The sequence below is a fragment of the Balaenoptera acutorostrata genome, chromosome 12 (assembly GCF_949987535.1).
Source record: "Balaenoptera acutorostrata chromosome 12, mBalAcu1.1, whole genome shotgun sequence".
Lineage (NCBI taxonomy): Eukaryota > Metazoa > Chordata > Mammalia > Artiodactyla > Balaenopteridae > Balaenoptera > Balaenoptera acutorostrata.
The window spans coordinates 71096839-71113150 of NC_080075.1; the positions used below are offsets into that span (position 1 = coordinate 71096839).

At 42.4% G+C, this 16312-nt stretch overlaps 2 protein-coding genes across 9 annotated transcripts in view; one reads left to right on the forward strand and one right to left on the reverse strand.

The window, feature by feature from the left end:
• Positions 1 to 2884, forward strand: part of ALK (ALK receptor tyrosine kinase) — a 726132-nt gene extending 723248 nt beyond the window's left edge. Inside the window, exons 29-30 of the mRNA XM_057557895.1 lie at positions 212 to 302; positions 2201 to 2884. Of these exons, the coding sequence (XP_057413878.1) occupies positions 212 to 302; positions 2201 to 2884 (775 nt within the window). The remainder of the gene's footprint in view (positions 1 to 211; positions 303 to 2200) is intronic.
• CLIP4 (CAP-Gly domain containing linker protein family member 4) overlaps positions 1 to 16312 on the reverse strand; it is an 88960-nt gene that overhangs the window by 13476 nt on the left and 59172 nt on the right. For 4 of the 8 annotated variants that reach the window (XM_057558263.1, XM_057558262.1, XM_057558261.1 and 1 more), the window contains one exon: positions 11774 to 14050. In XM_057558263.1, coding sequence (XP_057414246.1) covers positions 13729 to 14050 — 322 coding nt within the window. In that variant the 3' untranslated portion in view covers positions 11774 to 13728. Of the gene's footprint in view, positions 1 to 3796; positions 3934 to 5032; positions 6784 to 11773; positions 14051 to 16312 lie in introns of those variants that run through there. The other 4 variants (XR_009009925.1, XM_057558266.1, XM_057558264.1 and 1 more) reach the window with 4 other exon arrangements.

A 16312-nucleotide genomic window follows, 5' to 3' on the forward strand; every position in this document is an offset into this window, starting at 1 on the left:
GTCCATGTTCACGAGCCCTATGTTATATACACCTTCACACTCTGCCCATCAGCAGTTGGCAGTTGGCAACACGTGCCAACACGGGACAAGATGAGTCCCCACCCTCGAAGACAGTGCCATTCCAGTCCCATTTAGAAAAGTGCTGGGGGAAAAAATGAATTTTTCATCCTGTTTCTCTTGATTTTAATTAATGTGCTTGTTCTTATTTTAGATACCGGATAATGACCCAGTGCTGGCAACATCAGCCTGAAGACAGGCCCAACTTTGCCATAATTTTGGAGAGGATTGAATACTGCACCCAGGTATAAACATTTCCGCCCCCCTTGGCCAGCATTTATATGGAAAAGTCTTGAAGATGGCAAATACCAAAATGTGAAATAACAGTTACACCAGCCAGGAAATATGAGTTACGATCATGAGGACGAATGTTAATTATCTATGAAGTAAAATGAGTAGTATCTCAGTTTGCCTGTTTTGTAGACAAATACTAGTCGCTGCCACTTAGAGGAGTTGAGGCTTGGAGAGGTCTTGTGCAAGCCACACAGCTTCCCCGCCCTCCCGCTGGTCCCTATGCAAACCCCGCTCCCATTTCCGTCAGTAAGGACTAAGTTTTTCCTCTTTTGATAGAAATGGGATACCATTTTCCGCAGATGACTATGCCTCCTACCTCCTCAAGAGTGGAGGCCATCAAGAGAGAAACCCCGCCCCCTCCGTTTCCTTCGCCTCTGCATCTGCGCCGTCCTCAGTGGGGCCGTGCCCTCCTCTCTTTCAGGGCGGCCCCTCCTCCTGCACCGCCCGCACCACTTTCAGGCCAACACTTACCTCTGCTCCGCTGTATGTGCTTTCTTTCCCTCTCTTGCCTCTCATTCTGTCAGGATATCTAATTCTGGAGAACATTTTAGAAGTCAGACAATAAACCACTACCTCTCTAAACTCCCTCTCATCTTAGTTGTGACAATAGACATACACATTTTCACACTAGTCATTTCCTGTCCTCTAGATTCCATCTTTTTGGGTCCTTTGGGCTCGGAAGGCATCTATCTACATAGACTTCAAGTTATTCGGGGTTCTTTCAGAGAACTTTATGTTCAGTGGCTTTTAGGTTATTATGTTGTAATATTAATGGAATACATCCACTTAAGTATATATACTTTGGAGTAATTTTCTTCTCCAAAGTACATAAGAGCCCTCTTAAAAGCAAGGAACTCTGTACAAGCATATTTTGAATACCTCACTATAGAGATTAATGATTAATAGGGAAGGAATTAAGACTAAAGCAGAGAGAATTAGAAGGTAGTTGTTTTTTATTCTTAAACTCTTTACTGATGAATACTGGACCTATATGTTTTTCTGTTAAACTGAAGTAATGGTTTTTCCAATTTGCATAAAATATTACAGAATCAAGTTTCTGCAACTTTAAGCTTTCTACCACAAATTTTCCTCAAATCTCTGGCAACTGCCTTCTGCTTTTCTATATTAGTCTGTTGCCATAAAAATGATCTAGCACAGAGCTGATTTTGTAAATGGTTTTCCTCTTAGCACTTCAGTATTTCCTGGGTTTCATCAGATACAGACTAGTTAAAGAACCACTGCATTGTGATATCGGCACGTGTAATGATACGATGACAATACCCAGAAATGTTATAATCAAGTGTAGCCCATCCAAACATGATGGAAATGGAAAGAAGAGAACTAGAAGTTAACCTGTTAAGCCCACATAGTGTGTCTTTCCTCTCCTACCCTCCCCTTGCCCCCAACACACACACAAACACACACACACACTTGAAGTCAAACACATAGACTTTTTAGTTGAAAGGATTTCAACTGGAATCATTTCTTTAAAGTAACTTACAATCTTTTAAATCCATTAATCTCTAAGATTTGCCCAAAGGTGGTCTCTGCAAGGTCTTTCCTGACCCCTCTCGCCTGCCCTGGCAGTGGGCCACTTCCCGGCACCCTCTCCCAGCACCTGCAGGCACTTCTGTAATAGTACTTATCCACCAAGCTCTCCAAAGATGAGGATGATTTCCCGTTTCTTATTCCCCCATGCTTATAAATTAACAGATTCCCAATAAACACTGAATAGTCTCTTCATCTGTAAAATAAGTTCGGTTGACATCCGCGGCTAAGGGAGCTTCCAGATCCAACATGTTTGGCCTGTGGTTCAAAGTTTCCGTCCGTCCATTTCTCCCACCTGTAGGACCCAGATGTGATCAACACTGCTTTGCCCATAGAATACGGGCCCCTCGTGGAAGAGGAAGAGAAGGTGCCCATGAGGCCCAAGGACCCTGAGGGAATCCCTCCTCTGCTGGTCTCCGCTCCCCAGGCCAAGCGGGAGGAGGGCCACGAGCCAGCCGCCCGCACGGCTCTGCCTTCCGCCTCCTCGGGCAAAGCCGGCAAGAAGCCCGTGGCCGCAGAGGCCTCTGCCCGAGGCGCCAGGGCGCCGGCCGTGAAGGGGGGACACGTTAACATGGCATTCTCTCAGTGTAACCCGCCCTCGGAGCTGCACCAAGTCCAGGGGTCCAGAAACAAGCCCACCAGCCTATGGAACCCAACTTACGGCTCCTGGTTTACAGAGAAACCCACCAAAAAGAGCAATCCTCCGGCGAAGAAGGAGCAGCGCGAGAGGGGGAACGCGGGCGGCGAGGGCGGCCGTGCTATCCTGCCCCCCGCGGCCACCGGCCGCCGTCCGGGCACCTCTCTGCTCCTCGAGCCATCCTCGCTGACCGCCAGCCTGAGGGACGTGCCTCTGTTCAGGCTGCGCCACTTCCCGTGCGGCACCGTCCACTACGGCTACCAGCAGCAGGGCTTCCCCCCGGAGGCCGCCGCCCCGGGCCCGGGCCGCTACGTGGACCCCGCGGCCAAGAGCCAGCCTGCGCCCTGAGCCCGAGCCCCAGACCGAGGGCGGCGCGCGCCCGGTAACGGGCCCTCCGCAAGCCCCAGACCAAATGTCACTTTTCATTCTGTGCCAACTTGTTTCGAAGTGCCACATCAAAAGCTGTATTTTCAAATTGCTTCAAGAGGTTTTGAGCACGGGTTCATCCTATTCTTTCAAGAGGAGAAAATCTCATAAAGACGAGGGATAAACACGAAGCCCGAATGGGGCTGCGCAGGGTTTTGACGCACGGCTGGCGTCCACCTCCCCCTGTTTCTTTCCAATCCTGTGCGCTCCACCTCCACGCACGCAGAACTGGCGCTCATGTGTTTCCTAGTTGGAGTCATAGATGCTCCCTTACCTTGTTGATGTGGGCCTGGACCACTTGAGGGCAGAGGGAACAGAAATAAGGGAGTTCTCTGCAGTGAGTCAGCGCGGGGAAAGACATTCTTTACTTGGAAAAGGAAAATCATAGACAACTCGCTGAAACGTCACTGTGGATGACGTTTGGATGTTTTCAGTTGTGGTGATTCATCGACGATCGTAAAAATGTGGTAAATAGTTGTGGTAGTAGAGAGAAAATGTGTATACACTCATCTAAATGAAATGCAAATACTCAAAAGTGCTTTGAGATGACAAAACACGGGTACAGATCGAGAGATTCCAACATCCAATTAATATACCTCATGCCTTAAGAGAACCCTCCTACTAAAAGTGAACAACTGAGTGTGAGGTTTCCTACTGTGTTGAAAACTCAAGATTTAAATTATTAATTACTTATTTTAAGACTTTCCACTAAAATAAACTCCGATGATTTAAAAAGAAAAAATTTAAGCAGCAGTGATACATGGAAGCATAGAAACATATCCATTCATGGGCATTAGTGTCAAACCTTTCAACAGTTTCAATCACGAAGCTTACCAAGTTGAAGTTTCTACTCCTAGTGGTGGATCATTGGAGTAGCAGGCCCTCCGGCGGTCCTAAGAAGAGGTACTAATGCAGTATCTATCCTTCCTTCCTCGGGCTTCACCTGAGTTTTCGCTCTTTATCATGTGATCCTAGCATACACGGAAACACAAATTTGCTGAAATACACATAGCATAATCTGTATACCTGTCAAATACAGGGTAAAACAGAATTTTTTCTCTGGGTGGCAATGAGTAAAGGAACTAAGGAACATTTGGAGTGCTGAGGTTGGCAGTGACATATTACAATGGGAGTTCTGAACTTGGTTTTCGCAGATGAAATTTATCTCCATGCAAAGGAGTTGGGAATCTGTTAAACCTTTACACATGTACATATGCAGTGATGCTTTATCAGTAAGTTTTCATCTCATTCTTTCTTTCTGCTCCCCTTCGTTCTCTTACCCAGTTTCTTTTCTGGTGGTAGCTGTGCCAAAACATCACTTTGGGAAGAAAGCATTTTTTATCGCTTGTTAGGCACTAAGCATTCCCAAGCGAAAGGACAGTGTTCATCTACCTTTTCTCCTACCTTCTTAATTTCACCTACATCAAAAGTCTCACTCTGGATGTGGGAAAGCCATTCTGTTCTAAGCCAACACTAGACCAGTGAGTGTTGATTCCTCCTATGGCAGAGCCTTGCCCTAGTCAGTAGTTCTGCACATCTCTAGAAGCACTGATACCCTGGACACTTTTCCTTTAACTGCCAAAGATATTTGCATCAGACACACGTGAAGATGAAACATCAATGAACTCATCTCTAAATACCTGTATCAATGAAGTTTTAGCTCATGCCCGGTGCAAAGTAAAGTCTAATTATATAAACATTAGTCTAATTTGTAAACCACCTGAAGGGGTCCAAAAATCACACTTTGAAAAACACTCTCCTAAAAGGATGACAGAGAAGCTGTCAAAACTGAGAAGAACAATTTCATTTTATATTTGTAACACCAGTAACCAGTGAAACAGGGAGCATGTTATGTGGTTAAATAGCCAACTCTTTCATTAACAAGGAAAAAATCTTATCCCTTTCTCTTCTTGAAAACTACAGACCCATTACATTTTCAGGTTGTGCCTTACTACCACTGAGATTGAGTTGTCGATTCTCTCTAATCATCTTTATTGGTATCAATGTTCATGTAAATGATAGTCCAATCTTAAAAGCTTGTATACGTGGAAAATAAACAACTCCACACTGAGATATGACGTCCTCAAGATGTTTTATTTAACTCGCTGCAAGCCCATGTATTGGCACCGTATTAACCTGGACTGTTGTACACTCAAGATTGCTCCAGCCATATGGCTCCAGCAATTTGTACAGATGCTGTGGACTCACATATTTATTATGATGCAAAGTTCCACCTAGAACATGAACAGGCACAAGTAAAAGTCTGTAGATGTTATGTTAATTAAGTCATAAGCTAGTATAATTATTCTTATTCCACGTCTATAAAGAAGCTCATCAGAAGTTCACAATCATTCCATTGGGAAATCAGCAATTTGTGAGGAATGACCAGTGCCAATAAGTGGCACCTCAAAATTACAGCAAATCAGCATAGCAGGAATGAACTTTATGTTTTAGAAAGAGTGAGGTATACTTAGTAGTTGAAAGACCAGAGTCTCCAGCCCGTTAGGATGTGAGTCCTGGCTCTCCCTGGGTTATCAGACCTGTCTATACCTCAGTGTCTCCATATATTGTACAAAAATGAGGATAATAACTTCCCTTTCTCACTGTCCCTCAGGAAGATTATAAATTGTGTGAAAGCACAAGCACTCCCTCGCATACCTCTTGAATTCCCAAGTGATTTGGGTTGGGTGTGGGGAGAATTTCAACAGTCAGCGTGTGTCTCTACTCACCTGCCCTCCCCACCACTCCCGTCTGGCCCTCCCGGCTCCCCTTCTGTGCCACGCTGGCTTTGCCTGTCACTTGTTTAATGACAGTAGCAAGAACCCTACCAGAACCAAGTCCTTTCAGGGCAAAAGAAGAATGTAAAGACTCTCTACCACACTTAGTGTTAAAAAATAAGCATCAAAGGAAGCTGTTTAACCCATTTGATGAATTCTTTTTTAAAACTTTCTGGCCTCTCCATATAGTGCTTGGTAAACTCTACAGCTGTAAGATATTACGTAACCACAGATTAACTTTAGTCCATAAAAGATGAGGCTTTTACATCCAAATTCACAGGGCACACCACTAAGAAATTCTAAGGGATCAGGCTATTTTGCTAGATTTTTCTCCAGTAATAGTAGGACTAAAATTCATATGAGCTTTGTAGACCTAAAACATGATGCTTATGAATTTAGACTACTCTGAATAACAGACTTCCTATGACAAAGTTCCTAAAATGTATGAAGTGTGTTGTCAATCTGTCTTTAGCTAATGACTTTTTAAATGGGTCCCCAAAGAACATACAACTTGACTTTGCTAATTTCATTGCAGCAGATGGTTCCCTATGCTGTTGTGTGAACATACAAAACAGAAACCAGCATTCCCATAATCCTCCACAAGATGCCCTAAAATAAAAGATAATTATCAAGAACAACTGGTAAGGCTTCTATTAAGATTCTGTTTTGATTTGGTATCCTGAGTAGGTGTGTTTAAGTTTTAATGCACCACTCAAGTACAAAGCTATTTTTAGCCCTAGCTTAACAGCTTTGAAACATTTGAAAAGCTCAGTGCAACAAAAGACTACGGCATGGAGTCGGGGGCAGGGAGGAACACGGACTCGAACCACAGCACCAGAGCGATGACTCTTCCCGCTTCGGCTGTTCAGTAAACGTAAACAAGCGTGTAACCCTTCCATGTAAAGACGGCACCACCAGGGTAGGAGAACTGCAGGTACCGGGTCTGCCTGCAGCGCCGTCCGCTGTCCACTCCTCAGCTCCTTCCACTTGACGCGTGCTCCAGCGGTTGCCCCACTCCGTTCATCTGCTAAGGCCTACTGCCTCCTTGAAAGCAATTGCTCACAATTAGTTATCCCGCCATCACTAAAAGGCTCGTTGGGTAGGTGTTTTTCAGCCGATGTTAGCTGAAAGGCAGTCTTACTAAATGAACTCACTAAGCCTTAGCAACTAGTATATTAACGCTCCCTAGAGCGTTTACATCTTGAGAGGTTATTTGCCAGTAGAGATGACTATCAGACTGTTAAAACCTCAGATGGTTATAACATTCTGCGTGGTTTAGCATTCGTCAATTATTTGAGAAACAGCAGGCAGACTGAGCAGGAGTTAAGGGCGTAGGTATTAGACAGCAATTACCTACATGACCCGAGCAAGTTAAACTCTCACTTTCTCATTTAAAAACATGAGCAGTTTGGTCTCAGAGGCCCCCTTCCTTTGATTCTGAAGTCTATGATTCTGTAAGACTTCACCTCTGTGTAAGGTAAATCCCAACATCTGGCCCACAGTTGGTAGGACATGACTGGTGTGTGCGTGCGCACGTGCGTGTGTGTGTGAGAGACCCTTAATTCATTCAGAGCCAAAGCCAATTAATTCAGTGCACAATCCCAGTGAGCCAAATTATATTTAATCTTTATACAAAAGCAGACCAGAAAGAAGTTTAGCATCAGTTCTCTGTTTATTGTTCTATTCAAAGATCTCTTTAACAAATCACAAAATCATTAACATAGCAAAATGAGGTTGCTATCTGGGGTGGTTTCCTGAAAGCAAAGCTGACACAGGACTATGAGAGTCATGTCTGTTTAATGACCTTCCCGCTCACCACGGCACCACTTACTTCTCTTTCATTACATTTGCTACAGTGGCAACCTCATTAGCAAAGTAAAATCATGCAACTTATCACTTGAAGGTTATCTTTTACCACACCTAGTACTCGATGACAGGTCTGATGCACTTGCTGTCAGTGCTCATTCCCAGAGTAACAAAGCCCAGGATAAGCCACACGTTCAAGACCAGGCCGTGTCTGTGGAGTCAGGCATCTCTGAACAAGCATCATGGAACCATTATGGTGAGGAATTCGCTAATAACAGGAGTCTTCTCTCCCAGTCACCATTGGATTGGAGAGAATCCCTCTTTTCGGGTTTGTGGAGACACCCACTGCCACTGGAGGGCAATTTTTGGAAACCTGTTCCGAATTATATAGTGTTATAGTGGATCTAGTAGTAGGGAATCCCCAAAAGATAGCCAACTCAAATGCCCCACCAAAAGACCAAAGGAGAAGATTGTGACAACTGCAGGCAACTGTCTACATTTTAGTGCATCTAATAGTTGAGGGGAAAAAAACCAATTTAAATATTTTTGCATTATTTCAAAATAATATGTATGTGGTATTTCACAGTTCTCAGTAAGAAGTAAAGTAAGATTAAGGACAAATTCTTTTTCCTCATGTATGTACCAGTAAGCAGCCGGTGATGTTTTATAAAAGAAACTAAAGCAGAACATGACACTGAATTTTCCTCTGTCACACACCAAGGAGTGTGAAGTGAGACCTCAAGAAATCTCATGCTATTTCTTACTTCCCTAAGCCCTAGTCCCTTCAAGAAAGAGAAAAGATCGCTTGAGAAAAATCACAACATTTTTAACTGACACATATAATCTACTGGAATTCTTACCAGAAATCCATTTTTACTGGCAGGTTCAATAAAGGAGACTGAAAATTTTCACTTTAATCCTCTTCTCTATTGTGTATAATACAAAATCCACTTTCCCCTGCCATCAATTGGGACTTTTATGACGATTAAAATTCATTTTAAAATCCATTTTAGGATACTTTTCCCAAAGATATTGCATAGTAACACCTATTCTTCATAACAAGAACTGTCAGGGACAGCTAATGTCATCAACACTGTTGACTGAGATTTAAGCTGAATCTTGGAAGTCATATTAGAGAAAGAATAAAAAGAATGGCTTGAAGCTGTGCATGTAATTTTAACATGATTCATTTCCATGTCAGTCTAATTTGATTTGTTATGTGAAAAATAGTTAGTCCAGTCTTCAAGAAGGTAAGGGTACTTTGAGTAACACCTCTATCAGGCTGGAGTTGAAAGAACTTAACCTCTATGAGATCAACACAGGTCAAGGAGAACACAGCATCTGGATATTTAAACTTCCTAAACTTTAGGAATGCTTAAAATTCAAACTTAGTTCAGCACAAGTAGCTTCCTGATACTCCCTATTTAATTTCATTTATCCAATTCAAACAACTCCGACTAAATATCCAATCCTAAGACCAGTTCCTCCGAGGACAAAGAGGCATACAAGGTGTGCCTGAGTGTAAGGACCTGCGTTATCTACAGGAGCAACAAACTTGACATCTGGGTTCATTTAGGATTTTAGACCTGAAATTAAAACCATATTTATGATCATTTGTCAAATGACAGCAGTGATCACTAGGGACAGGTTATGTTTTAAGCTAATAGTCTCAATTTAAACACCTAGAGTATCTTTACTAACATAACTCAGAACTTACTGCCCCTCTGCAGCACCACGACCACACTTCCCTACTTGAACTGAAAAATGATGAGACCTGCTGCTGCTTTATCGTGAAAATTCTATTTGTTATAAGATATTCTAAAGGGACAAGAGGAAAAAGGTTCCCACACCGCTTGGTGCCTTTCTCGTCAAGGGAAAAGGCTACAAGCAGAAAAGAAGTTTCATCTCTACCACGCATAATGAAAATATATTGTTGTCAGTAACATGTGCCCATCTACCCTAATTCCTCCCCATAAACTTCTTTTTCCCTTCTGTACAAAGGAGCGTTGGCAAAAATTTTGCTAGAAAAAATTCTTTTTGCCTATGCAAAGGCATCATACTCTGCTGATAAGAAAATCTTAACACGACCTACTTAACTTGTTCAGCCCACACACAAGCTCCACTAAGAATGTCTGTTGTATATTCAAGCAGCTTATGTGACATTGTTTGTAAATAAGGGCCTATGTACCAAGGGATATTACTAAACAATTACTAAAAATATATGTGATGTGAGTTTTGTATTAACTACCGTGTTTGTATTACAAATAAGTGTAGTGAAGCAAAGGGCATGAAGAAAAATAAAAAATAAATTCTCCTACTTGCTTACCATGTGGTGATACATATTATGTCTCTGAGTCAATCATTTAGATAACAAATATCCAGTGAACAGTTAAAATTACTAGATCTATTTCTTAACTAAGAATGATTCCTAACACATTAGGTCTCTAGCCTCAGTCAACGTGGCTTAAATAATATTATCACATAGTCTAAATAGGCAGGTCCAAAATTAAAACTCTGAAATAAAAATGCTTGGCACCGGAAACCAATGCTGTGCACACCTGGGTGAGATCCAGTTCATCCTCTCTTGTGTTAGACCACACATTACTGTGTTCCCTAAATTATCATCACATCACAACAGAAATTCAAAACCAGCCCCAGGGACAATAGATAGGCAGTTAGGTGACCCCACTGTGTCTTTCCTGCCCCCTTTTCTACCCCTGACACCCAATATCCTTCTATCTTCTTCATGTCACTATTTTGGGGTAAAGTTGGGCTACCATGACTCAAACCTTTCTTGTCCTTTGTCCTCCCCTACCCAGCAAAATTTACGCATCCCACGGCCTGGTCTCTCAAGCCCACCTGGCTGAAGCTGGCGAGACAACACCTCTGCTTTAAACCATCAACAGCCTCCACTGCCTCTGTTCATTTAACAAATGTTTCCCGAGCATGTAGTAGGTGCCAAGTGTTATTCCAGGTGTTAGGGATGACATGATGAACAAAACAGTCAAAACCCATCCCTCAATCCAGTGAGGGGACAGGACAAGTAATGAGCAAAAAGTTGTAGCATGAGCAAGGGTGGTAAATGCTAAGGAGAAAAATAACACATGAGAGGGGATAAGGAGTTCGGGAGAGGACAGTGCAAGGGACTCACCAAGATTACAATGCCTCAGCTCAGATTCCACCAATGTCTGTATCTCAACACTTTTAAGCACTTAAAAAATACTCCCATCAAATTACCTTAAAATATAGAAACAAAGCCTTTTAAGTAGAATGTAGATACTTATTTATATATATTTTAAAATCTATAAACTCAAGGTTTTCTATCCTACCCTAAATAAACACATGAAATCCCACTGGTATAAAAGATAATTAAGCAATTTTAGAAAACCACAGAAATACATTCTCTTCTTAAATAGCTCTCTTCCATCAAAACAATATAATTGGAGAGTAGCTGAAAACATAACTTTATTTGCTGAGTAGAAGCATGGTACTTTTTAAGACTCTCTATAGGACAAGGGTCCCCAACCCTTGGGCCGCACAGCAGGAGGTGAGCGGCGGGCCAGCGAGCAAAGCTTCATCTGTATTTACAGCCACTGCCCATTGCTCACATTACTGCCTGAGCTCAGCCTCCTGTCAGATCAGCGGTGGCATTAGAGTCTCATAGGAGCGCGAACCCTACTGTGAAGTGCACATGCGAGGGATCTAGGTTGCACGCTCCTTATGCGAATCTAATGCCTGATGATCTGAGGTGGAGCTGAGGCGGAGATGCTAGCGCTGGGGAGCGGCTGCAAATACAGATCATCATTAGCAGAGAGGTGTGACTGCACAGAGACCACAGTAAGTCAATTCCTTGCAGACTCATATCGAAACCCTATCAGTGAGTGGCAAGTGAAAACAAGCTCAGGGCTCCCACTGATTCTATATTACAGTGAGTTGTATAATTATTTCATTATATATTACAATGTAATAATAATAGAAATAAAGTGCACAATAAATGTAATGTGCTTGAATCATCCCGAAACCATCCCCCCACGCTGGTCCGTGGAAAAATTGTCTTCCACGAAACCAGTCCCTGGTGCCAAAAAGGACGGAGACCACTGCTATAGGGTAACGATGGGACAAATCCAAGTCATGACTGTAAGAAGAAAAAAAGTGAACTACAAAGCATATACACTCTGAGTACCTGAGAAAAGGAGAGTTGCAGGCAGGGTCAGTGACAACATGCCACTCCAAACCAAAACAGCTTCCCTTTTTATTAATGCTCAAGACATGAACTTTGAATGACATAAGCAAAACACAAATGAAAACACCTAATTTTTACGTATAGTATATGTAAAACATACACATTACATGGATTCAGTAATCCTAATCTAAATATGAGAACAATTGGTTCTCTGACCTCAAAATAAATTCAGTGTTGGCATTACTGTTACTAACTTACAGGGTTTTACATTTAACAGGAAGAATTATGGACCACCAAGTTCAGTGTAGTCATAGATTTCACGGTAAGGTATAAATAGAGTTTTTAAGAAATAAACTATATAATAAAATAAGTTTACTTTTGAATCACAGTACAGTCACTTTCTTCAATCAAAAATATTCCTTGATTACAAAGCAGCCTTATTTTGCAAATGTATTTCAGGAAAATAGCTCTAGCAATATTTGAAATTTCACACCTTTTTAAAAAGGCAGCAAAGCAAGAGAATTTAGATTTTAAATAGTATATTGCAAAATAGTTCAACGTATTATTTCTAAAGCACAAAGCAAGCTCCATTTTGAAGGATGCTTTTTATCTTATAAAGCAAACTGTTCCAATATTTCCGTGGTAGTTTAGAGTCTAAATATCTACAATAAAAGATATATCTTTATACATACAGGACAAACTTCAGTACATATCCACAACACAAATGTTCTGCATTATTACATCACTCTATTATGAAGCTTAGTTTGTTAAACATGTGCTCAAAAGGAAAATAAAAACATGATAATAGTTCTGCAGCTTTATAACAGGCTGAATTCTGCAACAATTGAAAATATAAAAACAGCAACAACAGCAAACGCAACACCAGTTTTATGAATAATAACACAAAAAATCAAGAAACCATAAACATTTAAATGAATAGTTACTACATTCTTCTTAACCCATCTTAATTTGCTCTCTTGTCATAATTTTTTTTAATGTTTTTCATATCCCTGGAGGAAATGATGGCAAATTCTCCACAAAGAGGAAAGTGCATCATGTTTTATTTTAAAAGTGCTTCATATGTGTGTGTTTTATAGATATGTCCCATAAGGAAGTTAATTAAGCACGTGCAAAAAATTCTAATTGTGACTTGAATTCATAAACCTAATCATGGGTTTTTGTGGTTCCTCCAGATGAGGCAGTCACTAACACAGAAGAAAGATCTGAGATGACATGCTTTGTACAGCGGAAGGAGCCCGAGCCACAGGTCAGGAAACCCACATTCTAGTTGTAGCTCTGGTAACCAGCTAGCTCGTGACCCCGGGTGAGGAAGAGCGGCTTTAGAACCTGGCAGCGGGCACGAGGCTGAGCTCCAGAGCCCCTTCCAGGAATGCCTCACCTACAGTTCTAACGTATCTGTAGGTGAGGCATTCCTGGACGGGCAAATAACTTGACCCAAAGACATGAAAAATACCCAGCCACACAGCTATTATTCTCTTACCGTCCTTATTAGTACAGAAAGAAATAAAAACTCCGAAAATACTTGACAGAAAAAGGTCATGTGAACGTCTTAGGTTAACCAAGGCTAGTGAAAACCTTCACAATTATGGCATATGGAAAATCCAGTGTTCTGTGCAAAAATGAGACAGAGTTAGCAACGTCAGTCAGTCACTTAATGGCACGTTTTTCCCCAAGTCTCAGAATTCTCTTGGGTCTAAAGCTTTAAATCTTTAAAAAAAAAAAAAAAAGGCTTATTTTGAGATTGTTTTAAGAGAACCATGATTCCCACAGTTCGTATTTCTAGCTTTTTAAAGGAGTCTCTGAATTGTTATAATGATTTTCATGAAGATAGCTCTATTTTCAAATTTTAAATAACGGCTAAAAGCTAAATAAAGTAAACCATTTGCCATAGACTCTTTATTTTACATTGTGTGTGTGTGTGTGTGTGTGTGTGTGTGTGTGTGTGTGTGTGAGCTCATTTAATACTGTAGAAGTTTAACTCAGCAATTCTCATCCACCAGCTTTGACCCGTTTATCCCCCGGTAGGTCACTCTGCTGGGCCTCACTAGGACCCCATGGTTTGGCCTGCAGGAGAAGTAGCGTTTGTCTCCCACTGCCCCATCATTCTTTCCCTTGGCGCTTCGAAGCTCCAGCCCAAGCCAGATCCCTGAGGCAAAGTCAGTGGGGCCCACGTACCTAACGGTGCCCATCTCGCTGGAGCTGGTGAGGAGGACCTGGGAGCCCTCGTGCAGCCGCACGCTCCCCTCCAGGCCGCCGGCCGTGGTGCTGCCGCTCCAGCTGCGGCGCAGAGCGGGCTTCGACCTGCGCAGAGGGAACGCGAGAGAGACTCTTACGCACGAAAGCCACGTGATGCAATTCACCATATTCGTTTCCACAGCCAGGTTCACAAGTCATTCACAAAAGGGCATACTTTATGTTCACAACTTTATTTTCTTACTCTAAATAGCAATATTAGGATATACTTTTCTTTAACATTAAAACGTTTTTCTCTTCTGGCTATTTTAACACTACCCTAATCTGGATTTAAGATTTCACTAGCAATTTATATATGCACATGCCCTCGGTAAAATAGCATACACCTATACCTATTTGACAAAGCAAAAAGAAAAGAACCTAGTATTTTGGCTGTGGTAAATAAAATTACATTTTGCTCACCTTTCAAATATTCCTTTACATGAAAACCATTTTTAAAAACTGTTAATCCACAACTTTAGAAACTACACACACACACACACACCCCTTCCATGAATGAACTCCAGTTACATTTAAGGGTTTGCCACTCTCCCTGTCACTAACATTAGGAAGGATCTTAGTTGCCTGGAGCAGGATCCCTCCCCTTTTCTCTACAACAAAACATTACTTACAAGGCACTGCCTCCTAGCACCCGCCACAAGCCTGACCTGATGACACAACTACTGGGCACCCACACGTGGAACCCGTCCAAGGCCTCATGCCGATACTGCCCAGGGCTTCCTCCGCTGTCCCCGGGAAGTAGCCAACTCTGCCCAAAACAGAAACATGCCCAGGAGCTTGTCCTATGACCTGAGACCTCCCAAAACAGTCATCCAGAAACCACCACCAGTGGAGCCTTCAACCCGCCGTCCACGCCACCTCTCCTCCAAGAGAAACCCTTCCCCCAGCCCCAGAGCAGAGACACCTCGGAACCTGTTACCAAAACCGCAGGGAGCCCGACTGTGAGCAGAGTCTGTGTCCTGCTTGTTTTCTATTTTATTTCACTCTCCGTATTTTTAAATATACTACCACACACCGTGTCTCATTTCTTCCTATTAACGACCCTGGAGAAAGGAAGAGCACTCTAATTTTATGGGTAGGAAAACTGGGGTCCAAAGCCTGTCCTATGCCACATCTGATAAATCCAAGTTATAAAATGTAATGGGGGCTTCCGTGGTGGCGCAGTGGTTGAGAATCTGCCTGCCAATGCAGGGGACACGGGTTCGAGACCTGGTCTGGGAAGATCCCACATGCCGCGGAGCGACTAGGCCTGTGAGCCACAATTGCTGAGCCTGCGCGTCTGGAGCCTGTGCTCTGCAACAAGAGAGGCCGCGATAGTGAGAGGCCCGCGCACCGCAATGAAGAGTGGCCCCCACTTGCCGCAACTATAGAAAGCCCTCGCACAGAAACAAAGACCCAACACAGCCATAAATAAATAAATAAATAAATAAAATTTTAAAAAAATAAAATAAAATGTAATGGAAAAAAATATTATTTACCACGTCAAATGCACAAATACAAAGTTAACAAAGAAATACATAATACCTGTAAGAAAAGTATAAATCTTTACTGAAGAATATACAAAAGAAAAATGAAAAAGCTTTGTTCCTGGATAGAAACATATATATATATGAATCCTCCCCAAAATGATATTTTTTTTGCAACCTGATGAAATTACTCTGAATTTCACATAATGACAGTATCATTTCCTGAGCACTTACTATGTGCCAAACACTTCACATATATTATCTCATCCAACCTCACCCAAACCAGTGAGGAATTTGAGGCTAAGAAAAATCAAGCTATTTGCCTAAGGTCAGAGAGATGGTAAAGAGGAGAGCTGGGGTTCAGATCCAAGGTTGTCAAGCACAAAGGCCAGGCTCTTGCTCACAACCGCAATGGGTATTAATAATTAAGAAAAGGTTGGAAAATAATAATACGGCAAAATTTACATTGCCATTATGTTAAATTATAAAATTACAATAATTAAAACAATGTGGGGACTTCCCTGGTGGCGCAGTGGTTAAGAATCTGCCTGCCAATGCAGGGGACACGGGTTTGATCCCTGGTCCGGGAAGATCCCACATGCCGCGGAGCAACTAGGCCCGTGCACCACAACTGCTGACCCTGCACTCTAGAGCCCGTGAGCCACAACTACTGAACCTGCGTGCCACAACTACTGAAGCCCGCATGCCTAGAGCCCATGCTCCTCAACAAGAGAAGCCACCGCAAAGGGAAGACCGTGCACCGCAATGAACAGTAGCCCCCACTTGCCACAACTAGAGAAAGCCTGCATGCAGCAGCAAAGATCCAACGCAGCCAAGAAATAAA